Source organism: Leptonychotes weddellii, chromosome 10, assembly GCF_054177405.1.
Source record: "Leptonychotes weddellii isolate Sample4059 chromosome 10, ASM5417740v2, whole genome shotgun sequence".
NCBI lineage: Eukaryota > Metazoa > Chordata > Mammalia > Carnivora > Phocidae > Leptonychotes > Leptonychotes weddellii.
In genome coordinates, this window is record NC_138378.1 from 4,338,412 (window position 1) to 4,365,572 (window position 27,161).

Sequence of the window (27,161 nt, forward strand, 5' to 3'; positions counted from 1 at the left end):
AAGGTGACTGGAGCCAAATCCTTACCTTCCTTAGAAGGAAATCAATAGATAAGATCTAGAAGTGAGGGCGCCTGGGTGGCTCAGTTGGTTAAGCGACTGCCTTCGACTCAGGTCATGATCCTGGAGTCCCGGGATCGAGTCCCGCATTGGGCTCCGTGCTCGGCAGGGAGTCTGCTTCTCCCTCTGACCCTCCTCCCTCTCATGCTCTCTGTCTCTCATTCTCTCTGTCTCAAATAAATAAATAAAATCTTTAAAAAAAAAAAAAAAAGATCTAGAAGTGAAAACTCAAGAAAAAGTAATATAGCCACATGACTGAGAAATAGACATGTTACTACCAGAAGGCAGAAAGCGTTAACACGGCTGCCTCTAGGAAGTGGAGGTACAGGGCCAGGAGGGTCTGCTGGTTTTCATTATGAGCCTGTTAGAACTACTTTGCATTTTATCCAATGCACATGAAATGCTTTGGTAAAAGGTAAAATTAAAAATGCTGCAAAACACACAACACATGAAAAGATGCTCAACATCACTCATCACCAGGAAAATGCAAATCAAAATCACAAAGAGATACCACCTCACTCACGACTACCAGAATGGCTAAAATCACCAACACACAAGAAACAACAGGTGTTGGTGAGGATGTGGAGAAAGGGGAACCCTCGTGCACTGTTGGTGGGAATGCAAACTGGTGCAGCTAATGTGGAAAACAGTATGGAGGTTCCTCAAAAAGTTAAAAATAGAATTACCATATGACCCAGCAATTGCACTACTAGGTATTTACCCAAAGAATACAAAAACATGAATCCAAAGGGACACATGCATCCTGATGTTTATAGCAGCATTATTTACAATAGCCAAGTTATGAATACAGCCCAAGTATCCATCGACAGATGAATGGACAAAGAAGATGTAGTGTGTGTGTGTGTGTGTGTGTGTGTGTGTGTGTGTGTGTGTGTGTATAGGAATATTACTCAGCCACACACACAAAAAAAGAATGAAATCTTGCCATTTGCAACGACATGAATGGATCTACAGGATATAATGCTAAGCAAAATAAGTCATTCAGAGAAAAACAAATACCATATATTTCACTCTTCTGTGGAATTCAAGAAACAAAACAAACGAGCAAAGGGGGGAAAAGAGAGAGGAAAACCAAGAAACAGACTCTGGACTACAGAGAACAAACACACTGCTGGTCACCAGAGGGGAGAGGGGCGGGGGGACGGGGAAACGGGGGATGGGGATGAAGGAGCGAACTCGTCGTGATGAGCACCGGGTGACGGATGGGAGTGCTGAATCTCTGTATTATACACCTGGAACTAACGTAACACTGTATGTTAGCTATCTGGAATTTAAATAAAAACTTAAAAGAAGAAAAAAAAACACCACTGCAAAACCAAATCCAACAACAAAACCTAGAACTTCCCTTCAAATTGCTTTCAATCCAGTAAGGACAGACTATGGCAAGAGAGGTGTCAAACGCTTTGGGCGACAGGGGTGGTGGGGCAGGGAGGGTGCCCTCGCACTGGATCCCAGGGTGGGGGAGGAGGGAGCAGCTGAGTTTGTACCAATTAGACTCATCCTCCATGTCTGAGACTGAGGGAAACACGGGAGAAAGTGCCTGAAGCGCCAGCCGTGAGCTGCCAGCCCGTCTTCACACAGCCACCAGAGGGATACCTTTTGATGGTTTTACCATTACGAACAGAAAATACTTTCTGTGCTTTGGAGTCCCATTTAGGACCAGCAATCTGACTGCAAGGCGGGGGTTGAAATATAACAATGGGTCTTGCTTGGCTTGACTTTAAAAAGCCTCCTGCCTTCCGTACACATTTTCCTAACATCTTTTAAGTAGCATAAAGTTACATTTTTCAAAAAGCCCGGGGCACCTGGGTGGCTCAGTTGGTTAAGCGACTGCCTTCGGCTCAGGTCATGATCCCGGAGTCCCGGGATCGAGTCCCGCATTGGGCTCCCTGCTCAGCAGGGAGTCTGCTTCTCCCTCTGACCTTCCTCCTTCTCATGCTCTCTGTCTCTCATTCCCTCTCTCTCAAATAAATAAATAAAATCTAAAAAAAAAAAAAGCCCGTAACACTAATTTTGTGTTTCTCCAAATTTTTACTTTTTTTTTTCTTTGAAGTGATTTTAGTGGTCAAGCATTGCTAAGAAAACAGAAAGCGAAGTTCTACTTGGACAAGGTAAAGCCTCCACCTTAAGTGCAGCTTCTGAGGGGCGGGGCGGGTCTCCCCCATCACAGGACCCTGGCAACTTCCCAGGCGGCATCTGTCTTCTTGAGTAATGAGATGATGAGGATGCCAGAACGGCTCCTTCGACTGTTGAGTACAGAACACCTCTACTTCACAGCTTTAAGGATGACCACCATTTCTAGTCCCTATTCCAGAACGCTCCATGGTCTGCAACACTGAACTGGGCCTTACCTGTGCCCCCTGCAATAAGGACCCGAGAAGCAAGAGGACAGGCTCACTTAGACCGACGCCATCGGGACGTCGCTGGCAGAGGTCAGGAACGAGAGCTTGATCAGCTGGCAGTACAGCGTTATTTATCGCCCCCGCCCAATCCATTTCTATACCCTCTGTGGCAAGTGGTTTTCCCAGGAGTAAAATACCGTACGTTCCTATTTCCACATTCATAAATGTACCCCTTTAGAACTGCATTTCTGCTGTTCTACCACTGGCCCTTCCCGCGGTTAAGACTCCCCTTCCTCTGAGCTTCCATCATTCTAGATCTTCACGTGTGCGTTCAAACGACCTTTACACGTGCAAGCTGCTCAACCTCATGCAAAGAAATGTGGACTGAAACCAAGAAACTGCGCGCCCTTTCCAGATGAGCAGAGAAATGCAAACATCAGCCATGGCAACGTGCTAGCCTGGGCAGGGGGCGGGGGGGGTGGGGGACAGGAGCTCGCATGCCCTCCACGGAAGCCGGTGGGGGAGTCACGGGGCAAAACTTAAAATGCAGGCACCCTTTGACTCAGCCGTTTCTCCCCGAGGAGCTGTGCCCTATTATTCCCGCTTGTGTGCAGGGGTGTTTGTAGCAGCCAAGACCAGAAACGGGTGAAGTGCACCTCCGTGGAGGGCTGGTTAAGTCAATTACGGGCACATCACAAAGGAAAACGACAGAGCCGTTAAGAAAATGTGTGTGGACATGAAATGATCTCTGACATATTACAAAGTCAAAGAACACGACAGCGGGCTGTGTGTGCCATCTGCGTGTAAGGAAACGTGGGGCTGTGCGCGCTCGAACACACGTGCAGACAGGGTCTCTGGAAAGAGGCAAACGGGAAATGGGGCATTCAGGAGTCTCTGGAGAAGGGCGAGGGTCTGGGCCTGGGGCAGGGGGGAGTGTTTTGGACTGCTGTCAAGTCTTAATGTTTGCTTGTGTTACTTTTTCAAAAGAAGTTAAAATGTTGTCATTAACGTTTTGAAAAGATGACACTGTAAGTGGGAGAACTGTCCAGCACAGCTTAAAGACAGGCCGGCGCACCTTGCAGACCTGGAAGCAAGCTCCACCAGCCAGGACTCTGTCAGTGACAAATCCTCCCCACCCCCACCCCTCAGGAAAGTACATGAATGCGTGCCTGGCCCCCACACTGGGCAAAAGTTTCCTCATCAGTAAAGTGAGGAAGCTGACCTAAGTCATTCCTTACGTCTGTTTCCGTCAGAGAAGAGATCTATGATTTTTCATTTTCAACCGATTTTATGTTCCTGAGAATCAGGGGCAGAGCAAAACAATGGGCACTGCTGTGTTCCCTAAAGCATATCCAAATGCTCTTAAGCCATCCGTTCAAAAAATTTTACACTGAAGCATCCTTTAAATATATTCAGAGCACAGAATTTATTGAACAGAATACGGAGACAGCTAGTACAAAAGTTTATGCCTTGGCAGGGCGGGCTTCATCAGGCCGACACGGCGGAACATGTTGAGAACACGCTCTGAATGGCTCTTTCGATCTGGACACTGCAGAGATACATCCGGGAAATGTAAAGTCAGCCATAAAACCATGAATTTATTACATATCAGATAACCAGAATGGATGATGGTAAAGAGTCCTTTCCTGCACCAACTTTTTAAATGAATTCTGTCAAAACAGGAAATACAACTTAAAATACAGAAAAGAAAAATTATTAAAACGATAGCATTCTAAGACATCTCTTAAAAGACTCAATCCCCAAAATGTTAATGTACATTGAAGTCAGAATAAAAACACACACCACAAACTGCAGAGATTTTTTTTTCCCCCCAAGACAGGGAGAAAGCTTAAGCAGAGGGGGACAGAGCGCACCATTGAAATGACTTCTTTACTCACAAAGGAGAGAGGACGTTAAGGAAACATTTAAATAGATCATTCTGAGTTTCTTATAGGAAGTTCCAAATGGCAGCAGTTTATAAATTCTTAAAAAAGGAAATGTTAGCAGCAGAAATGAGAACCAAATGTACTTTGCAGTCTGCTCTCTACATATAAGCTTGAATCACTTTACTGAGACTGCTTACGAATGAAACGCACAAAAACAAATCACTCCTGTTGATTAATTCCTCAGCATCTCCTGCAGTATCTAACATATTACAGAAGGTAAACTGATAAATGTTTGCTAAATGCGTGAACGCTGGAGGCAAGCAGTTCTTGTACACATGGTCTCAGGATTACAGACAATAAATTCTGACCTCTGAATCCAACTAGAAGAGTCAAGGGAAAAACCTCGTTTTAAATGAATGCCGCAGCGGAGGGTCACAGCTGAATGTAGTTGGCTTCTAAAGTACAAAAGAAAGATGGGAATGCAGGCGTCAGGTTCCTACAAAGAACCAGACCTTTTCGTATCACATGAAAAACCATTGAGTTGACGTGAGAAACATGCATGCTAGTCTATCATTGTTTTAAGTCACAAAAAGCTATGCATTCTTGTTAGCACTAAGCCTTAATGAAACTGTGTTGAGCTATCAGATTTGTCTACCCTAGTTGGCATGTACTGAAGAGAATCAAAAAGTAAATGGGACCCTGTTCCGCTGGGGTCGGCCGCGGCGCTGGGCAGGAGTGGGGCCACTCTCCCAGCGTCCATCAGGATGCAGTGAGCGCACAGCAGTCCTGCACCCACGTCCATTAGCCGAATGATTAAATATACATCAGCCCTGTGGTATAATAAAGTAATTCTAATAGGGCATTGTCACAGGATCAATGTTTCCTGGTTTAAAAATAAACATTAGCATTTATCTAGCGGCAGAAAACTATTATCCCATGGTACTGTTTTATTCAACTGACATCTTTTAATCAAAGCAATCCATATTGTGGCAACATTCCAAGGTATCATGATTGCAAATATCTACGGCAAGTTAGGTAATAGCTATGCTTTTGTTGCTAGCTTTTTCTTCCTCTTCTATGGAGTCGATGCAGACATTTTCTAATGAATTAATTCCATTAGGAAAAAAATCTGAAGTAATTATATTACTCGAGACAATCTCTCATCTACCTCCACGGGTTTCACTTGTAACTATTATACACAACCGTTCGCGTGTGTTCATGTCTTCTAAATTTCCCCAAATACCCCTGTAATGAAAATAAAACAAAACCTTATTTTTCAGTGGCATAGATGACGTCGCTAACACCCCGTGGAGGGAGGTCTGGATTCCCCCGCAGGGGGTTGGCGGGGCGTGGGGTGGGGAGGCTCGTGCACCCCAACTGACATTCTTTGGGGTCGACCCTGTGGACTAAGTGTGTGGCAGATGGGACTCGAGCGTAGGAGCGAGAGGGCTGGGAGTCTCGCTGGAGGCCCATTTTCACAGCCTCCCAAGCCCGCCTCTGGGCTGCCGCCCCTTACCAGGGTCTGCTGGGACTTGCTCCCTTCCATGATCTCCGCGAGAAGTGCAGCGCTAATTCGGGGAGAGGTCTGAGCCTAGCAGCTTGGCTGTTCTTAAACAGGCCACTTCAGTGATACCAATTTTAATGACCTGCCCTCGCTTCACATTTAATTTATAAGTTACGTAAAGCCCCACAGAAAGCATCCCTGTCACTGCCTTGCTGAGACAGACTGGGCATTTTCTTTCCACAGCCCCCAAAATTCATTCCCCACGAGCATCAGGCAGAGATCTTCAGGTAACCAGAAAATGGAAAACGCAGTTTCTTCGCTGTCTGAAGTGTATTTGGTTTCAAAAAGAAAAATAAAAAAGCATCTCAATGAGCGTCTGGATTCTGTCCACTTCATCTTTAGAATAACTGCATGAGGTATGAAGGCAAACACATAAAAGGGGAACAAGCGGTCCAAGTGGCTGAGACTGCGAGTTCACTCACCAGAGCCTTCACACTGCTGAGTGGAAATGCGGTCCAGACCCTGTCTTAGCCATCCCAGCCTCACCACTGGCTTCTCAGAGACCAACTTCGTTCCGAATGAGAGGCTCTAAGAAGTTGCTCAGTGTTACCTCTTGGAGACTTCATTTCCTCATGTGCGAAACAGAGCCCTCACCCCCCCCATCCCACCCACCCCCACTGGGTCACAGCTGTTTGAGCGAACGTTCTGGAAGTGCTCTGCACAAGGCAGAGGGAGCACCGGAACAATAGCAACTTTCCCTAAAAGGCTGCTGTCAAAGCAGCTCTGTCTGAGGAAGGTTAAAAAAGAAAACAAGACTTCCACAAACCCAACCACGTCAGGGAAACCCCAAGGGGCCCCACTCGACGTGCGGCACGTGTGGTCCCCGAGCTGCCTTCAAGCATGGGTAATCACAGGCCTTAGCAGATCTGTGTGCAGGACTGACTCCTCGGGGGACTTTCTAAGAACAGGTCCCTTTCTGCTGATCTTTGAAAGCATTCACACCCAGCAACAGCAAACATGCCCACGCTTAACTGAGAGAGGACTCCTCGGAGTGGTCACTTTGGAGAACTGCGGAGTTGGACCTAGTTCTGCTCCTCCTCTAGCCAGACGGACTCCATGGACCGGCGCAGGGGAGGCTGCCCTGGACCCCGGGGCCCCGTGAGACGCCCTCAGTGAGCTGCCATCGCCAGCAGGGGGCGCAGCGGCCTCTTCACCTGAGGAAGGCTGGCAGTCCAGTGCTCAAGGTGACCAGGACACCCAAGTCCCATCTCTCTCATTTTTTTCTTTCAAACTAAGAATTTCACAAACCATAACAAGAAACTTGTAAATGGTCCAGTTTAGAGAAGAGACTGAAAATGACAAACGCTATTGTATTTTGGCATGGATTTCTGAGTTTGCAAAAATAAAGATCTGTGTGTGCAAAAAATATAGGCACCATTTGAAAAATGTTAAGCTACTTACATATGGTACATGGTCTACACACACACACACACACACACACACACACACAGTTTGTTTTCAAATTAATTTGAAAGGCTATTTAGCTCTGAGCTATCACTGCATTCAGTTATATCTGACCCAACACAGCCTGCAAGTCCACACTGATATCTCTGGATAGCAGTTCTGTTCCTGGGATTTGTTTGAAAGCGTTTAGGTTTTCACGGATCACTGGAGGTTCCTCATTTTTCCCCCTTCTGTGTTATGTAGGTATAAGCCGTCTCTCTAGGCATAAACTGTCCACTGGTAAAAATCAATTTTGATTTTATCAGTATTTATTACTGCTGGTGCCAGCAATTTAGAAGACTAGAGTGGGAAAACATGCAAACTAGGAGAAGGAAAAAAAAACTAAAGCCGGGTCCTCATACCTACAAACAATACAGCCTGCTGTCTTTAAGAAGTATTTTGTATTGTGTGGAGGGAGCTTAAATTATCAATTTAAAAATTCAATCAATAAAAATTTACAGGACTCTTATTGCTTACATCTCTTATGTATTGGTGGGCTCGGTGGCAGATTTCTAAAACAAAGGCACTGCTCTGGGAGGTGCTGTAAAGCAGTGCCCGGGGCAGCAGGCGGGAGGGAGGGTGGCCTGGCCGCTGCGGGCTTAGGGCTCGCGCCGGCCTGCGCCCTTGCCAGTCAGCCCTGCTCGGGCCAGGCCAGTTTATTCTGATTACTTGACTCTTTTCCTCTTGCTTGGGACAGGCCAGGCCACAGGAAGGGACCACACATCTACCTCTCTGCCTGACCCTCATGCTTCCTCATCCGTCATTCCAAGAAAGACACTCAAAAGGTGCGTACTTCTCCGGTTTGAGATCTTGAGTGTTTGTGGCTCTTCAAATGGTCCCTGACCCTTAGCAGTGCTTGCGCACACACACTCTGCCTCTCCTAGCACACTCTTTACTGCTGGATGATTTACATAATATCCAATCTCCCCACCATCACCTTCCCTCTCTCCCTGGGAAGCTCCCTTCTTCTGCTCAGTCAAAAAGCCCCATAAACTAACATGCGTTCACGAATCTTGACCTCGAAAGGAGAAAGAGAGCTTACAGGATGATTAGTTAGAAAGAAGACAACTCTGGATTTTAAATTCCGATTTTCAGCTACAAACAAAAGGCCCACATCTCCTGAGAAGCTGAATGCCGTCTCCTGCATATACACAAAACAGGAAGTCACTGCCAAGTCTGAGAACAGAACAGATATCCGAGGCACTCTTTTTAAGAACTCAGCCACCCCAGTGCAAGCGCGGGCAAGCTCCAGCCTCATACGCCAAATCCCGCCAGCTGTTTCTGTGAATCAAGTTTTATGGGAACATACAGCCACACCCCTTGAGAAAAAGTCTGCAGAGCTCCACTCCACAGAAATGGGACTGTGCCGCACTCCAGGAACAGTCTGAGACCCTTCTGAGTGAGCCCGGTCCTTTCGAGGCCATGAGGGGCTGGAGGCTGTCAAGAATGGCTCGCTGCAGCTACCACATTTGGACAGACTGTAGCCCACTTACAGAAAATTAATGGCAGAAGGCACAGTCTTTTCACCCCATTCCATAAGTCCCTGGATCCACGTGGACAAGATAACACTGGAGACTCACTTCTACTCGGGCAGCCCTCCCCGTGCGTGCACTCAACACCATCTGAGCACCAGGTGTGTGGCTGTGAACTGGGTCTGCTCCATGTTCCCTGCAAGCACTCGGGATACAGTAACTTCTCATGAAGACAGAAGCTATTTACTTAGACCGCAGATGCCCAGCTCCCAGTCTCTAGGTCCCTGACCAGATCCTCAGGGCCAGAACCAAGGCCCTTCCGCCCCAGCCAAGCTCAGGAGGAACGTGACTCAAACGGATGACTTCTAAGAACTGTCTTCCTTTTGATGAATCTGTCTTTTCAAACCCACCCACTCCCTGGCGCCATGCTCAGCATGCTTATCTCTCTTTTCTGCACGGCTCCTTGACCCAGAGGAGAGATTTCTTTCTACTGAGGGGCAAAGCAATGGAAGAGCAAGGGTGACCAGCTGCTTAAGATTTTCAGCAGTTTTATTTTTATACTCTCAGTTGAAGCCAACAACAAATACACACACACACACACGACATATATGTATAGATATATATATTCAAATCATTAAACATATGTATTTCTCATTGATAGGGCTCATTTTAGAACTAACCTTCCAATAACAAAATAATAATGAGGATCATAATTTCCCCCCTATAGCAAGTGTGACAAAATGACAAAAGAACTCTTAATTCTGGGGCTTTATTTTTTTTTTCTTTTTAAGATGCTACATAGTCAAACAGAACTGGATTGGTCTTTTATGGCATAAAATTAATTTACAGTCAAACTCTCAATCGCTACTTGACGATTATCTGAAGAGCCTCCCCACCCCCCGGCCCCACCCCGCTGGCTCCGTCTGCCGCCCCAGTCCAAGCGAGGGCCACGCAGGAAAGGTCAGGACCAGGCTAGGGCCACGTGTGCTGGAAGTATGCGTGGTGGCAGAGGGGCACTGAAGGAACAAAACGGAAGATCAGCTAGTCTTCGCCATTCAAAAGGGTAACAGAGTTGACTGTTGCTACTAAGAACTTCCCTCTCTGACGGTTGTTACTTATTTACACAGAGAAACACCTCCTGGCAGCAACTGTCCAACATTCAAACAAACCACACCTCCATGTGTACGTAGAGCCCAGAACCTCTGGAGAGACAGGAGCCCTCGGCTCTCCAGCAGCAGTGCCAGCCTCACCCCCTGGCATTAGGCCACAGCATTAATTATAATCTGTGGCAATAAGGAAACATGAGATGAGATACATTAAATAAGTTAAATATGCATTAAACATCTCTGAGTAACAATTCAATCTCACTACATGAACGGACAGTAATTTAGCTTGGTCCCTTTAAGAGAACAAAGCATTGACTTTCATTTCCAAAGTGTTGGGTCAGTCGCTGAGCACCGCCTTCCGCCCCCCATGGGCAGACCCGACACCGCCACAGCACAACGCCGCTGGCTTCCGACCTCGTTCATCGTTCCCAAGGAACTGACGGCCAGGCCCAGGGCAGACCATGGAGCAGCAGGCCGGGGGTGAGCAGGCAGGGGGGGTGCTACGTGGAGGGGATGGCCCTCCCCGCCACACTGGGCTCCGCTCCCCAAGGGCCAGCACCAACAGGCAGGAAGAGGGTCTTGTTCTGAGAGGTAATCAACCCAGCCACATGTACCAAGGCTACAAATGTCTAAAGTGACACAACATGCCATTACGATTTAATCACGGTTTCCCTTGTCATTAATAAAGACCATTCTTTTCCCCCCAATCATTTACTATACATTTTTCACTTTCTAAAAGATTGTTACGTTATAATTGTGTGTGTGTGTGTGTGCACGCGTGTGCACGCGCAGGGAAGGGGTAATTTAAAGGCAAGACCTGTGAGATGTCATCACACATTAACTTCTTTTTACACATGGTTATGATAAATTCAAACCCCATGGTATGGCGGGCCCATCAATCCAGCGTGCCGCCCTTTGCCTTCCGCCCCTACAAGGCGATCTTCCCTACGATCACGCCAACGATGAAGAACAAAACCACCAGCGCGAGCAGCCGGGCGCTGAGGCCCTCGTCCTTCCCGGCCGCAGCTACCACAGGAACAGGGTTGTTGCTCTGTGCTGTCTTCCTCATCCGAAGCCCATCTTCTTCCTACGGGAGCAAGCGCACATTTCAAAGACAACCCAAGGCACCAGAAGGAGAAGTCAACTGTCCAGCTTTATCAGTGTAGGCTTGTAAGCAGACTTGAATCACATAGTGTGGGCCAGCCTCCTCATTTTTCAAAGGGAGAAACTGAATCCCACGGAGAAGGTACCGGCTTGAGGCCACTGAGAAAACACTGCCAGAAGTCCCTCTTTGCCTTCACCCACGCACACGATGCTGCTAGCCACCTTTTCATACCACACATCTAAGCAGGCGGGCCTCGGTTCCCCATCACTTACAGAAAAAAAGCCCCTGAGAGTGTCAGCCAGGCCCTTTGCACCCTGGAACCATCCACCTCTCTGGCCATGCCTCCCAGCCGCTCTCCTACATCAGACTCCAACCCGCTCTGTCTTCGTTTCCTCTACTGAGCAGGCTTCCCTAACCAAGGCACAGGTTTTGAAATGATAGACACTTCCCAAAGCGCAAACATAAAAATCACAAGAAACTACGAAGTGGGGGGCCCTGAAGCTTTCAAATGCAGAGCTCTGTATTGATGAGTTACATGTAGACTGCTAGATAGAAGACATGATATGTGGCATATTAAAATGTCACTGAATCTGACAGAGGCATCTCTGATATTTTCTACTTAATGCATGGAATAGAAACTTTTTCCTCCTTTACTGATCCCAAGGCCAAGTCCACACTCCTCAACAGGGCATGCAGCAAGGCCTCTCTACTTGGGCTCAGGTGCATCTCTGGCTAATTGCCCCATCTCCTCATCCCCAAACTAGCCAGTCCTGGAGACAACAGGCAGCTAGTCCATCGAGCTGAGTCTCCGCGGCATTTGTGGTCATCTCTGTGGGGCCACTCATCACTCGGGTCGTCAGTATTTGCGTCCCCAGCTACCCTGGTCAGCAGGGAGCTCTTCCATGGCTGGGATAGCTCATGCTTCTACCCACAGTGCCGGGTACATGGGAGAGCCTCAGAAAATGTGTTGGCCAAAGGAAAGAATGAAACAACACAAAACAAGAAATCAGTGTTTGGCAGGATAAAGAATCTTCTAACGTCAAGATTGGTCTGATAATATTTTAAAGATATTCTGCTCATGGGGCATGGCCAATATCGCTGCACAGTGATAAATGACTGGTGTTATTCGATTAACTTCAAAAAAAAAAATGGGCACAGCAAAATACAGCATTTATTTTATTGGGTTTATATAGAAGCTATTTCTACCTATTTATCACTTTAAATGGCACAGGACTCTGTTTCTGAAGAGAAATACGCTCAAGGAGAAGCTTTAGGCATACCTTAGATTTTTAGCCAAAAAGTAAAATGCCAGCTTCATAATTTACTCCATACTAAAAGAAGTTTCTGAAGGAGGCAAATCAAGATTACTGCAAAGAAAGAAGATGATGCCATTCTCCAGACAGTCAGTTCTCCTGTATCTATGGCACTGTCAGAATAAAAGAAGTCATCAACTGAACGGTATGTATTTACTGTGTGTGTCTGGTGCTGTGGTGGTTAAAGAGTGGATGCCAAGGGCGGGTGAGTGGCATGATCGAGAAGGGACTAGACCGGTCTCAGATTTAAGCTGCAACAGAAGTTCCTATGACCAGATGTTCAGAAACATTCTCATCAAGACCTTGTCTGAAACAGACAGACTTTTAAAGCTGGAAGGGGCCTTAGATATGTTTTGCGAGTGGAGGCCCAAGGATGCTGTGACCACGACAGACTCCGAGCTAGTCAAGTGTGAGCCGGCACTAGCACAACTCAGGCTGCCAAGGCCAAACGAGGTGCGCCCCACCTCCCTTCACCACCCAGTGCAGCCCGACCTTCTAACGCCAAGGCCAACCACCTCGTCAACACCCACAAGCTGGAGACTCAGGCTTCTCCTTCTACAATCTCCACCTGTCTACTATGACAACTTTCCATCTCCAATCTCATCACCGTGTGAACAGTTTGAGGAGACCCTACTGCCCAGACCCACCTAGAATCTTCAAAAATGACAATTATGCCTATATTAAAAGAGTACCTATTTACCCTCCCAAAGAAAGATTCTCACCCATTGGGGATGGAGCAGGGTTATAACCACTGCTGTTTTGTGTTTAGTCTCAGAGTCTGTCTTCGGTTGACACTAACGGGAGGGCGAGAGAGGATTGGTTTCCTTACAAGAGGACGAGAGTCTGCAGGCTGAGGCAGGAGAATGGAATGGATGTGGACTCTGAGGCACAAAGCCTGGGTTCAATTCTCACTGGAAGTGTGACCTCAGGCAAGTCACTTAACCTGTTTCTCAGTCTCCTCCATCTGTAAACTGGGGATGGTAACAATCCCTACTTCATAGAAGGTTTAGAAGATTAAAGAAATTATAACATGTCAAGTACAAGGGAACAGAATTTAAATAGCTGAGAAACTTCTGCTCAGGGACACTGGATAATTAGGGGGGAGGGGGGAATGTGTCAGAGCTCTTTTGAGAACCTGATGAAAGCCATAGAAATTTCTCCCTAGGGAAAGGATGTGTAAATACAAAACAATTCTACAAATGCAGGGATGTGTCAACTTCCCCACCCAAGATCACAGTGGAAAAGCCCCTGTTTTCTGTAGACTATCAGGAAATAAAACACCACCGGGGCGCCAGGCTGGCTCAGTCGGTAGAGCATGTGACTCTTAATCTTGGGGTTGTGAGTTCGAGCCCCATGTTGGGCATGGAGGTTACTTAAATAAAATCTTAAAGGAAAAAAAAAGAAGATGCCATTACCTTGAATTGCTTGTTCTCCTCCCGGAGCCTCTGCACTTCTCCCTGCAGCCTCTTACACTCTTCCATCACCTTCTTAACTTCAGTGTCATCCAAAGAAGAACTCAGAGCTTTAGACACCGTTGGTGTTTCTGTCTTTGATGCAGTTGTGGGTATAATTTTATTTATTTCTACATCATGCTGTTCAGAAATAAATGAAAGCCCAAGTGTCACCAACTATGTAATAAAGGACTTTTTTATGCAAAGTAAAGTAGTTCTCAGCAAACACCACACGTGGTAGCGTTTCATCCACACTGTAAAATGTCACATTTATTTTAAAAATGGATCACTTTATCTAGTATCTTAATAATCTAAAGCAACTGGGCCCCAGAAATTATGGATAAGGACAAATAATGAAGTTCGGCTGAGACTAATACTTCAAAGGAAGAGAAAAAGGGCTGTGCATACTGCACTATCAAATTCCTGCCATGCAAAAATTAGCATATCGTAATCGTGCAAGCTCAGGAGTTATTAGCCACAAATTACTGTCACCAGGAAGACCTCAACATCCCCAGGACGGGCCCGGACGGGGGAGGTGGGAAGTCAGGGAGGACGTTACACAGAGAGCGATTTATTTCACGAACTCAAGACTTCGAAGCTGGGTTGAAGGTGAAACTAGCTCAGTGTCTGCAATATTTCAATCAAGGGAAGCTGCACATCCCCCACTTCCCTGCCGAGACAGTTATGACGGTCTCTGGAGAGTGACTGGGGAGGAGCCGGTGCCAGGGAGGGCATGGAGGTGGTCAGGTGTGCTGGGGATCACTGCCCTAGGGGTTCTGTGCAGCACACCGAAAACGACCGACTCTCCCTTCTGCACTCTCGAGCTTAACCCTTCATTTTCCAGGTGAGAAGAGGGGAGCCCTGCAAAGGGCAAGGCCCCCATCTACAAAGCTCGTACAGCACAGAGCCAGGAGCAGAACAGGAGGTCTCACAAGTTCCCAAACCGACCTTCCCGGGACAAAATGTGCAATGGGAAGAGACAAACATCAACAACAACAAAAAACCTATTACCCACTCCAAGAAATAGGGTAACGATGGCGGTCAGTCGCTGAGCAGGAAGAAACTACTAAGAAGCGGTGGCACAGATCAACAGCATTCCTGCAGATCGCTATGGACAATGTTCACGGAATGTGGGCGTTTCGATTTCCCAACTCCAGCTATTAACAGCCAGGGTAGTAGAATATTCTGCAAGGTGTTTTTTAATACAATTTAAGTTCTTCTAAGTTGAAGGAAGGTCCAAATCAGCATTTCAGATGGAGTCTGCTCTCCCAACTGGTCACGAGCAAGGGCCATGAGAGGTCTGTCCCTTGGTTTCATGGAGAAAAGCAAGCTGACAGCTTGGAGGCAGCTAGTCCTTTCCCTCACCCCCTCAGGCAGCACAGGGGGCAACTCCCAACAGGAGGCAATTCCGCCCCCAACAGCGCACACTGGGCAATGTCTGGAGACATTTTTGGTTGTCACACGAGAGGGGTGATGACTGGTATCTAGTGAGGAGAGGCCAGGGATGCTGCTAAACATCCTACACGGCCCAAAACAGCCCCCATGGCAGAGAATGATCCAGCCCTGATGTTAATAGTGCTAAGGCTGAGAAACCCTAATCTAAAAGCAGGTCTGACTAAAGAGGCAGGAGGGTTAAGGGGGTGGTGGGGTGGTGAGGTGGTGTTAGGGGAAAGTGCAGACAGGGAGACCTAAGACAGCAGTCTGTGAAACAACAGAACCCGAGAGCTTACCACCTGTCCATCAAGCACCATGATAAACGGCAAATTATTCCCTGTTGTAGACTTACCCACTCTTTACAGCAACCTATAACTTTGCCAAGTCAAAGAAGCTCTTTAGGATTTATGACATTTCAACAGCCAACAGGTTGCACTTTTCAAGAAAAAAAATTGTTTCAATTAGTTGTCTTTCTGCAAGTCTCTCAAAGGCTGATTTCATGAAGGCCCACTTATTTGTTGACTTCAGCTTATTTTTTTCATCAGACTTCAGAAGAAGGAAAATAATTTGCCAACTTAAATCTTGGTTTTGCAGGAGATGGTATGCAAATGAGAATCAGCTTGCAACATTCAATTATTGTTAACTATAAACATACTTACTGGTTTATCATTTTCTGCTGGCAATTCAAACACACATCTAAGTTTTGAATCCATAAGGTCTTCCGGTTTTGCCTCCTTCCACTAAAACAATTTAAATTTAATAATCAGGATATTATAAAGCTGCTGGAAGAATAATTTTCTTCCTATAACTGACAATTTCAAAAAAATATTCTTAATGAGAAAGCCCTGATGTATATCAAATAAAGAACTTACGTCTGCTAAGATTTCAATATTTTTAACATGACAAGATTAAATACACTAGCTTTCCTGAATATTTATTACACTTCACAAATCCCAGTCCTGCGGCCTGATTCCTCCAAGTCAACCAATGCTGCTCCTGTTGCTAGTCTGTGGGAAGCACATGGAACAGAGACAACCACCGCTGAAGGAAGAGGAATTTTCTAAATTATGTCTGAGCGGTCAGAGGTAACTTTGGCTCTCCTTAGGAAAATAAAATTTACTTTGCAGGGTACATCCTTCTTAAAGTAAGCGTATACTACCTGGGAGTGGTTTTAGAACCACGCTGCCAACTACCAATGGGGCACATTTATGAGCAAGCCATTGTCTGGGCCAACCCCCACTCCCTCCAGCCCGCTGGTGGGGACGACTTCCTGGCTAAATCCATGCTCTGGGATTGTACTCCTGGCTTAATCCTCCTCCTTTGGGCAGTGGAGGGCAGGAATCCCAGGGTATGCTGAGAACTGCAGACCAGCGTAGCAAGAAGGTTACAATACGGAAAAAAGAACAAACTCTCCACCCTCGCCCCAGGACCATGCAGGAGGCAGCTAGTGCAACACAAGTACCAAGAGCCAAAAATAGGAAACCATCTATATGTCGAACAACAGGAACTGCCAAATAAATCATGGCAGATCCATTCAGTGGAACAGCATGCCATTCAAATGATACTGAAGACTACACAGAGAAAATTCACAGAATCATAGTGAAGAAGCTACAGGCAATAGTCTAGTCTGTTCCTCTGTACACACACACACACACACACACACACACACACACGAGCGTACGTGTGCCTGTGTCAAAAGAGCGTCAAGCAAGGATCATCACTGGACACTAAAACCACCAGGTGAGACTGCTGATGAGCAGGATATTCACATGATCTCCAAGCATCCAGGATTACTCAAGAGTATCAAAGATTACCTATTAACCACAAGGGGCAATTGTGCCTTGACACTGGGAAGTTGGCAGTCACCATCGTAACCAAGTAATCCAACTGAGCATCACCAATAGAGGGACGACCCAGTATTAAATGCCTTCTGATATGATGCATACAATGACATTACTTATGGAATATTCTTGCCAAAAAACATTTAACCTTAATTTAATCATGAGGAAATAACTGGACAATCCCAGAACTGGCCTGGACTCAAAAAATTCAAAGTCACGAAAAACAAAAAAGGTTGAGGGTATTGGACTCTACTAGAGTAACAACAACTAACGGCCATTTTGGAGCAATTGGAAAATGCTGCATATAGGTTTCTCTGTTAGATAACATGATTGGATTAATGTCAACTTTCTCAGCTATGAGGACAGTGCTGTGACTATGTGAGACACTGTCCTTGTTCTGAAGCGTGTAGGAGTGGAGTGTCATGAAGTCTGCGTCTTACAGTCAAGTGGTTCGGCAAAAAAAAGAAAGTTTATAACAGAAATGAAGCCAATGTGGCAAAGTGTTAAATGGTGAATCTAGGTAAAGGTTATAGGAGTAGTCACTGTACAATTTTTTTCCGCTTTCTGTATATCAAAATACAAAAAATATAGTTTAAAATAAAGAAATAGCACAAAGCTCTCCATAACAGTGGTTAGATCTAGGGTAAATAAATTACGGGTCACTTTTAGTTTTATTTTTGCTTATTTGTGTATTTCCAAAATTTCCTACAATGTACATTCATATAAAAAAATTTAAGTGTTATAAAAATTACCATAAAAGGGAGTGAAATTCACGTTTATTGTATGTAGAGGGCCCGGACCACAAGAGCCCTCAGATACAACAGCTCCGGACACTGTGCCAGGTGCTCGACACACACAGCACACTGAATCCCACAACAATGTGTGACCTAGGTTTTTATCCCCCTTTTACAGGTGACCCAATCCTACAGAGAGTTAATGAAAACTGCCCAAGGCCACAACGTTAGTACAAGGCAGAGCTCAGCCCCACGCCCAAGACGCCCAAGCCCATGTCACTCTTGTCACTAAGCCATGCAGCAAAAGCCAAGCGAACACATTCTTAGATATTCCAAATTTTGTATTTGCCATACATTTCCTTGCTCACACAAATTAACATGAAGTATATATCATATTCTGGGAAATAAAAGAAAAAGTAGTAAATGCCTCAATAATCATTCTTATGAAAGGGGAAGGCTGCCTATTATCACTCATCTCTCTCCAACCTCAAAATACCCAGCTTACTCTCATCTCCTGCCCCAAACTTGAACATCCGCAAAGATGGTCATTTATGCTTTTCCAAGACTAACAGAAAAGGCTGAGTGGTGACACTGGAACGTGAAGGGAAGCTGTGCATAGAAAGCCCTTCACATAAAACTTTTGAAAGAGAAAAACCATAGTGCTTCATGAGCCACGGCTGACTCCCGTCTGCAGGTGCTCCTTGGGGGACCCGTCTTCCAGCTTGGGCTGGCAAGCTGGAAAGTGATGTGGGTGTTGAGGGAGCCCCACCTTCTTTTTCCCATCTGTGAGCTCAAGGACTGGCCAGTCTGTCCTAGCTGGGGCTGTGCACGGTAAGGTTTATCTGTACATTGTGATTCCCGCAGACAACAGAATGCCTGCTGATTTATTCAAATGCAGAAAAAGCTTACTTTAAGGAGAATTTCCATTATAATCTTTTCCCAGAAAACCCAATAATATAGTATCACTTATTCATTTTATAAAAACAAAGTTACCTTATTTTTACCAAAATTAGAGACAGAGTTAAACATGTATTTAAGTGGGGGGGGGGGGGGAATGAGGGAAATTAGGGAGAGGAAAAAAAAAATCATGCTTACCAGAACCAAGCAGAAAAACAAACCCTCAAGCGTTGGAGGACATTTAAGTATTCCACTCTCTCACATCCCTCTGGGTTCTTGGGGCAGGGGGGGTGTGTGCAAGGAGACATGGTAAGAGACATTCCCTAGACTAAGAAGGACCCTTTTCTATGGGGGATAGAAGGGGGGTTTAAAGGAAGGGAATCCTCAAACCATTCAAGACACAATCCATCAGAACAAGGAACTGCTGAAGCAAACTGAGATATAAAAGTCAGAAAAGAATAGTATTCTGGAAAGTTACATAAAATGTTAAAATCAAAGTTTAAGAAAAACCATAAAGGTAGTCAAAGTACAAACCTCCTTGAAAACACCATTCCCCTTTAAAAACAATTTTGACACATTTTGAAATGCATGCACCCAAAATTCTGTACCTAATCATTTTTTTTTAATTACTAAAAAAAAGTAAGAAGCATTCAGTACTTACTACTGCTTCCATATCAGAAGTGTCAGTCGGAGCAAACATAGACTGAACCATAAACTTGTGTTTACTTTTCTCATTGGGGTCATAATCGAAAGGCTGTAACATCACTGAGAAAGAAAATATTTCATTAGGAGGGTCAGAGCTTGGTTACCAGCAGCCATTTGTTATGTTAAAACTCGTATCTCGGTTGTACAGCAGTTTACCAGGATTCTCATCTGAGCCTTACACCGCCCCAGTGAGGCCAGCAGGGCAAGGTGCCCAGCATCTTCTCCGCTTTTCAGGTCTCAAGCCTGAGATCCTGAGAAGTTGGGGGACTTGCCTAAAGTCAAACAGCAGACAGTGGCAGAGCTGGGACCTGGGCTTAGGATTCAGGTCTTCTGATTCCTAGCCCCCCGATCTTTCATGACCGCCCACCTGACACAGAGGTCCGCTACAGGTCCTACAGACAGGTAAACCAGGCGCAAATACCATATGCCTTTCTGCTCAAGACAACAGAGCGAAATGATCTCTTCAGAAAGTAAACTAGAATAATCCAAAGACATGTGACGGTTTCATTTTAGCTTTTCTTTGTCCATTTCCCATACCAAGGTATCCAAGTATTGCTTCAAATACAATTTTGCCAATGCAATGTTAGGAAATTTTCACAACCAGCACGCTCACAGCATGGGAAAAACACCACCAGTGTACAAACCACCTCTCCTCCCCAAGAACCTAGAGGAATATCACATAAAGCCTCCCTTCCTCCCCAAGAACCTAAAGGAATCTCACATAAAGGCTCTCTCGGACAAGTCACGCCCACCACACTGAGTAGGTGCGTCCCCGTTCCTACCGGCTTCCTTAGTACCCACCACCCTTGTTAAACGGCGGCTGCTTTAAAACACGCGATGTGCGGGGCGCCTGGGTGGCTCAGTTGTTGAGCATCTGCCTTCGGCTCAGGTCATGATCCCAGGGTCCTGGGATCGAGCCCCGCATCGGGCTCCCCGCTCGGCGGGAAGCCTGCTTCTCCCTCTCCCACTCCCCCTGCTTGTGTTCCCTCTCTCGCTGTCTCTCTCTGTCAAATAAATAAAATCTTAAAAAAAAAAAAAAATACGCGATGTGCTGCAAGGCTCTGGCTAAACCACACATCTGGTTAAGTTCCCTGACACACACCTTTCTCACACACAGGAAAAGCCTCCTATAGTCCTGACCATGAGAAGCGCTAACACGGATTCGGCACCTCCCATGAGCCAGAAACCAGGCTCTGTACGTTAGGTCTATTATTACCTCATTTAAACTTTAAGAGGTAGGTACTGCTATGGAGGTTATTTTAATGCCTGTTTTCAGGTGAGCAAACTGGAGCACAGAAAGGTTAACTAAGTTGCCCGACGTCACACCACGAAGGGGAGGGATGCTCAACTGCAGGTGGCCCACCACAAAGGACTGACTCCCTGTCCTCTACCAGTTAGAGTGCTGTCCTTCTCCACCAGCACCTTTCCTGCAGGGCACTCAATCAGGGTTCTCTGGCCTCTGAGCCCCATCTTGCAGCTTCCTCCAAAGCTTCGCCATCAATTACCCCCTGCAGCAGATAAAGGGCACATGTCTTAAACTGCAGTTTGTCCTAAACCCTAGTTCACATATGAAGAAGCTGGGGCTAAACAAAAGTGAAGTGACTTGCTCAAAGTCAAGTGTCAGGAAGCAGCAAAACTTCAACAAAGAGCCAAGTACAGCCCAGCACCCTTCGGCCACACTGACCACTCCAATAGGAGACAGATTCACACTCTGAATTCACACTCCCTATCACATCGTATAAAAGCAAACATGATAGAGAAGAGAAATGCAAATATCCCTGCCACCCATCTTGGGGATGCAGAGTTCCCTTGACCTTCGGGACAGAGAAAGTCTACTGAAATCTAACACCACACAGATTTCAATGTTTCGGTATACACAGCCACCCACGCAGTTCTGCTGCCCACACCACCCATCTGACATGCTCTCTGAGCTACAGGGGACATTACTGGGAGACTTCTTCAGGACAAAATCAATAAATCTACAAAACTTTCTTAAATTCGGGGCTTATATGGGGCACCTAGGTAGCTCAGTCGGTTGAGCGTCCAACTCTTGATTTAGCTCAGGTCATGATCTCAGGGTTGTCAGATCGAGCCCCGCGTCGGGCTCCATGCTCATGGCGGAGTCTGCTTTGCTCTCCCTCTGCCCCTCCCCCCACCACACGCAAGCTCTCTCTCTAAAATAAATAAATAAATCTTTAAAAAGAAAAAATTGGAGGCTTATCCACACATGACATCAAGTCTGGATACCAATAGTGATATTCTGAGTACCCAAAATCCAAAGTGTGACCGTCAGCAGAGAGAACAAAAGGTCATTTAAAACTCAAGGCCACTCTAATTGGAATTTTACTCTTACAGGAGCAGAGACACGGTTCCCTCCCAAAAAAGCAGCTCTTGCTGGTGGCTTTGGACCTGGAACGCAACTATTGCCCCTTCTGGCACCAAGTTGGCAAGAGCTCTTCTGTGGACAGACCTGGGGCATCGTTACACACATGGGCTTGACACTTAACCCTGGGAACAAATGAGCAGACCAGCAGGTCAGCCCCACAGACTCTTCTTCTGAAAGCTAAGCTCCCGTCATGCTTTGTCTACCTCCAGGAATGCAACACGGAAAATGCACATAATAAATGAGGGGGCCAATGCCTTTGCTTGTACTATGATCTTTCTTGGACAGAGACTGCCAACCTTTTTTGAAGTTAGGCCACAGTGTTCAAACTACTGTCTGATTAGTGTTCATTTTTTTTTTTTTTTAAGATTTTATTTATTTGAGAGGGTGAGAGAGCAAGCATGAGCGGGTGGGAGGGGAGCGGAGAAGGAGAAGCAGACTCCCATGGAGCAGGGAGCCGGACACGGGGCCCAATCCCAGGACCCTGGGATCAGACCTGAGCCGAAGGCAGACGCCCAACCAACTGGGCCAGCCAGGTACCCCTGGATTAATGTTCATTTTTTAAAAATTAATGTAATTAGGTTTTGAGAATCTCAGATTTCACTAGGCTGTGACAAAATCATGCCCTGGTATTTTTTTAGTATGGGAAAGAAGAAAACTTTGTCCTAGACCATACTCAGATCTCCAGCAGCACATAAGCTCTAGGTTAAAAACTGCCTCATCCTTGAGATTTTATTTTTCCAGCCGGGAAAGGCCCCCTATAGTCCTCCACCATGGAGAGCTATGAGGCTGAATCAGAATTATCTGTAAAGAGTCCCCAGTGCTCAGGAGATGGCAGTAATCAGAAGACACTGCTAATTTTCAGAGTTGGCTCTTTAGCACAAACTACATTGGGTCACACAGACAACCGACAGGTCCAGAGAACCTAAGATCCCTCCACCCACAAACAGCCTCAGAAAGGTCTGCTGTTCCCCTTGCATCCTTCCCCTCCCCCCTTCCTTGAAGCAGCGCAAGTGAGAAAAAAAAGAGTCAAGAGGCCTTCCTGTGGATTCCAGGCATGCGCTAAGGCAAAACTGACCCTTTCCATCTCTCCACCCTAGTCGAGTCTCCCAGTCCCCAGCACCTTCCCAACGCCCCAGGAAGGAAAGGAAAAGGACCTCAGTGGTGCTACTATGTCCTAGGCACCACAGAAGGCACGCCCTCATTGCATTATCCCGTCCAGTCCTCGCAACAGTCCACCAGAGAAGGCCGGTCTCACCGGTCTCATTCAGACCCCATGGCCAACAGATTAAAAGATGGAGCCAGAACTCCACACTGGCTTTGCTTCCAGAGTCAGATTCCACACCCAGGTTCTCAAAGCACTATCCGTGGAGCCCACAGGTACCCCAGGAGGTGATCCATAAAGTCGACAGCATGGGCACAGTAACACCAAGACACCTGTCCCTCCGCCGGTGCCGAGCTCTGCAGTGATGGCTGGTGCAAAGCCAAGAGTAAAACTAGCAACACCTCAGCACAGGCCAGCAGCGGTTCCCACACGGCAGGGTCTCCGTGTCAGGCATCGCCACACACTTGCAGCTTTTTTTAAAAGGCCATTTTCACTTAATAATATCCTGGAGGAAGCAATAAAAAGGATTCATTTTACTAAACTTCAACCCTTGACAACACATCTTAACACTCTGTATGAGGAAATGCACATACACGTGAAGTGCTCTGCTATCTTGGGAAAACGGCTATATCATGTTTAGATTGTGAGCTGAACTAGAAGCCTTCTCATGGAACACCAGTTCCTAGAGAGAACAATCGACAGGAAAATGATGGTTATGCAAACCCGGGTATATGGCAGATACCTGCTCAAAAATGAATCAACTGGGCCTGTCACCTCAAGGAAAACAACTTACGGTAGTTGTTGCCAATGATAAAATCCAAGCTTTCTACCAAAAGGAGACTCTTGGAAAACATCTATCTGACATCAAGAGCCCAGTTTCCCAAATACTTGAAGACTTTTCTGATGAGATCAGTGATTTTTTTGATATTGCGTCATGAAATATGTCAACACTTGGAAGATCTGCATAACTCAGCTAACATACAGTATTGCAAAACCCATTCAAAGTGCAAAAGAGACCAATGCATTTTAGTGAAACAAAGTTCAAATAGTATACTGTCATGGTTTCAAGATTCCACATTGTACTAAACTTTAAGAAAAGTGCCATTTGCCAAGTTTTGGTGTAGTATCAAAGTATAATGTCCACAATTATCTGAAAAGGATACTGAAAACACTCTTCCTTTGCCACACATATGTGTGGCAAAAATGGCTTCCCTTCATATACATTCATCAAAACAACACATTGTAACAGACTAAATAAATGCAAAAGCACAAAAAGAGAATCAAGCCTATTTTCTATTAAGCCAGACAATAAAGAGATTTGCAAAACATGTCAAATAATGCCAGTCTTCTCACTGAATTTTTGAAGTTATTTTTCATTAAAAATGTCACTGTTAGGGGCGCCTGGGTGGCTCAGTCGTTGAGCGTCTGCCTTTGGCTCAGGTCATGCTCCCAGGGTCCTGGGATCGAGCCCCACATCAGGCTCCCTGCTCAGCGGGAAGCCTGCTTCTCCTGCCCTCTTTCCCCCTGCTTGTGTTCCCTCTCTCGCTGTGTCTCTCTCTGTCAAATAAATAAATAAAATCTTAAAAAAAAAAAAAAAAGTCACTGTTAGCATGTAATTGACTTATTAATGTTATTAAGTGAATTAATACTCTTTAAATTTCTCACTTCAACTTACAACATGATAAATATTAATATAACCTCCAAATGAAAAGGCTCTTTGGGTCTACAATTTCGAGGAGTGTAAAGGGGTCTTGAGACCAAAAGGCTGAGAGCCCTGTTATTCTAAACAAGCTGCCTCACATGCCCCTCTAGGAGGAAAACGACCCGGTTAAACAATTCGAGTGAAGGCATCGGTGGCTTTGTGCAGTGCCTCTTGAGAGAAAGTGCAGTTTAAAAGAGAAAGCGACTGGAGTGCCCGGCTGGCTCAGTCGGTGGACGGAGCGTGCAACTCTTGATCTCCAGGTTGTAAGTTTGAGCCCCATGTTGGGTATAGAGATTACTTAAAAATAAAATCTTTAAATAGGTAAACAAATAAAAGAGAAAGCAACTTCATACAAACCAAGCCATGAGTTCCAGCATGCATCCAGGCCTTGGGTAGGGACAGAAGCATGCACGCAGGAACGCACGCGTATCTACCACTTTAGAAAGGGGTCTGGGGTTCCCTGTGCTCCTCTAACCAAACCACCTAGCAGCTGCCTGCTCCACCTCTGCAGATGGGCGCTGACACCCACAGGCACCGCTGGATGTCACAGGGGTCATGAGCACAACTCCAGGCCTAGAGAGCTTCCTACCTACCAAGCTGCCACCGTGTAGATCAGGAAAAACAGCTAAAAGTTATCACTTATATTTAGACTTTTGAGTTCAACAAGAATGTAAAAACACAAAGAAGTGGATATCGGCAGCAATCAAATCACCTTACAAGAACACTGGAGACAGCCAGAAGCAGGGACTTGTGAAACATAAACAACCATGAAGCTGGCAAGTTGAAAATGTGAAACTGGGAGTGAAAATCATGGCCTGCTGGTGAACTTCCAGGAAACTCAGGGTATTAGGTGGCCTCGGCCCTTCCCCCACGGCAACCACTCTCCCTCCACTTGCAGCAGCAAGTGGAGAAGGTGTCTGCCACCCATCAGCTCCCCTTTCCTCGGGGGCTCCCAACCGGCAAGCAAGAATGAAGAAGTCAAGTGGCCACCCAGACCCTGAGAGCCTTCAGAAACCCTCGCTGTGCCTCAGTATCCACATCCTGCTTAACACTGCCCCCAACTCATGTCGAAAAGTTTGTATTTCTCAGCTGCTATCATCTCATGTCCAATTCAGTTTGCTAAGCCCTAGTAGCTGGAGCTTTATGAGAACATGACAGAAGAAGTGTTGTTAATCGTTTGTTCTGTCAGCTCCATACATGCAAATTGTGACAGAGATGATGTACTTTTTTCCGTGACAGGCTATAAAAGAGCTTCCCATTAACTTAATTTATTTCACTTGAATACCAGAGACCCTGATGATAAAACCCTCTTAAACGAACCATCTATCCTACTTTTAAAATGTATCTGCTGATACTACATTAAGAAGAAGCTGGTTACCAGGAGACCGCTCACCATTCACCAACATTAATGCTTTGTGATACAATGTCTGCTGTGTCACAGACTGCAGAAGTGGGGTCCTGTCAGGAAAGGGCCTCCAGGGGTCATAAAACAGTGGGTCAATAAGATCAGACTTCCTTCAAAAGAGAAGAAATGGGGCGCCTGGGTGGCTCAGTTGTTTGAGCGACTGCCTTCAGCTCAGGTCATGATCCTGGAGTCCCAGGATCGAGTCCCGCATCGGGCTCCCTGCTCGGCGGAGAGTCTGCTTCTCCCTCTGACTCTCCCCCTCTCATGCTCTCTATCACTATCTCTCTCAATAAATAAATAAAAATCTTTAAAAGAGAAGAAATGCAGAATATGTGTTACTAAACACACACACACACCCCTCAGAGAAATGATGACCTCACTAAATGCAGCACAACAGCCTCAAGAACCCACGAAAGTTACACATCACTTTCATCTGCATCATAATGTGAACAGAGCAAATGAATGAAAGTCTCACAAGCAGCATGGCACATGCTTCATTATTTTTTTTAATCTCAGAATCTCACCTTCGAGATGTCTCTCTCCTCGTTTTACATGGCCACAATCACAGCTCAGGCCCCCACTGACATTTAGATTTCTCCAACTAGGAGCTCTTCTCCCTTCCTCCCAGTGTCTCTCGCATCAAATCACCCTGCACAGCTCCTATAACCCGTCAATTTAATCTTCCCGACACGCCCTATTCACTATTACCATATTCCTCAGACCAAAGCCCTCCTACAAAAAAAACCCTATTTCCCAAGTAAAAGACAATCAGTGCAACTCTTCCCAGTCTCCTCAGCTTTCCCGGTACGGACCCATAACAGGTACACACATCTGTTGGCCACACTCCCATTCACAGGGTGTTCTGTCATCACCAAAGTCTCTTCTTATCATGTCGGTCCTACCTGGCACGTCTCTTTTGGTCTTCCTGCCCTACTCACATATCAATACACCAACCTTCCAGAACTTAACCCACCAATCTGACTTGGTAACAGGGGAGTCTCAGGGTTCAGCATGCATCAGAATCACCTGGAGTTCTTGTTAAAACACAGGTGGTGGGACCCCACCCACCTCCAGAGTTTCTGATTCAAACACATCTGGGGTGGGGCTGAGAACATGTATTTCTTTTTTTTTTTTTTTTTAAAGATTTTATTTATTTATTTGAGAGAGAGAGAATGAGAGAGAGCATGAGAGGGAG

The 27,161-nt window shown here is 46.0% G+C and overlaps 1 protein-coding gene across 1 annotated transcript in view; it reads right to left on the bottom strand.

Annotated features, from left to right (window-relative positions):
- Positions 1-3,821: 3,821 nt before the first annotated feature.
- VAPB (VAMP associated protein B and C) overlaps positions 3,822-27,161 on the bottom strand; it is a 59,020-nt gene continuing 35,680 nt past the window's right edge. The window contains exons 3-6 of the mRNA XM_081832531.1: positions 19,328-19,431; positions 15,854-15,934; positions 13,725-13,901; positions 3,822-10,978 (exon numbers count right to left, since the gene is read on the bottom strand). Of these exons, the coding sequence (XP_081688657.1) occupies positions 10,820-10,978; positions 13,725-13,901; positions 15,854-15,934; positions 19,328-19,431 (521 nt within the window). The 3' untranslated portion in view covers positions 3,822-10,819. The remainder of the gene's footprint in view (positions 10,979-13,724; positions 13,902-15,853; positions 15,935-19,327; positions 19,432-27,161) is intronic.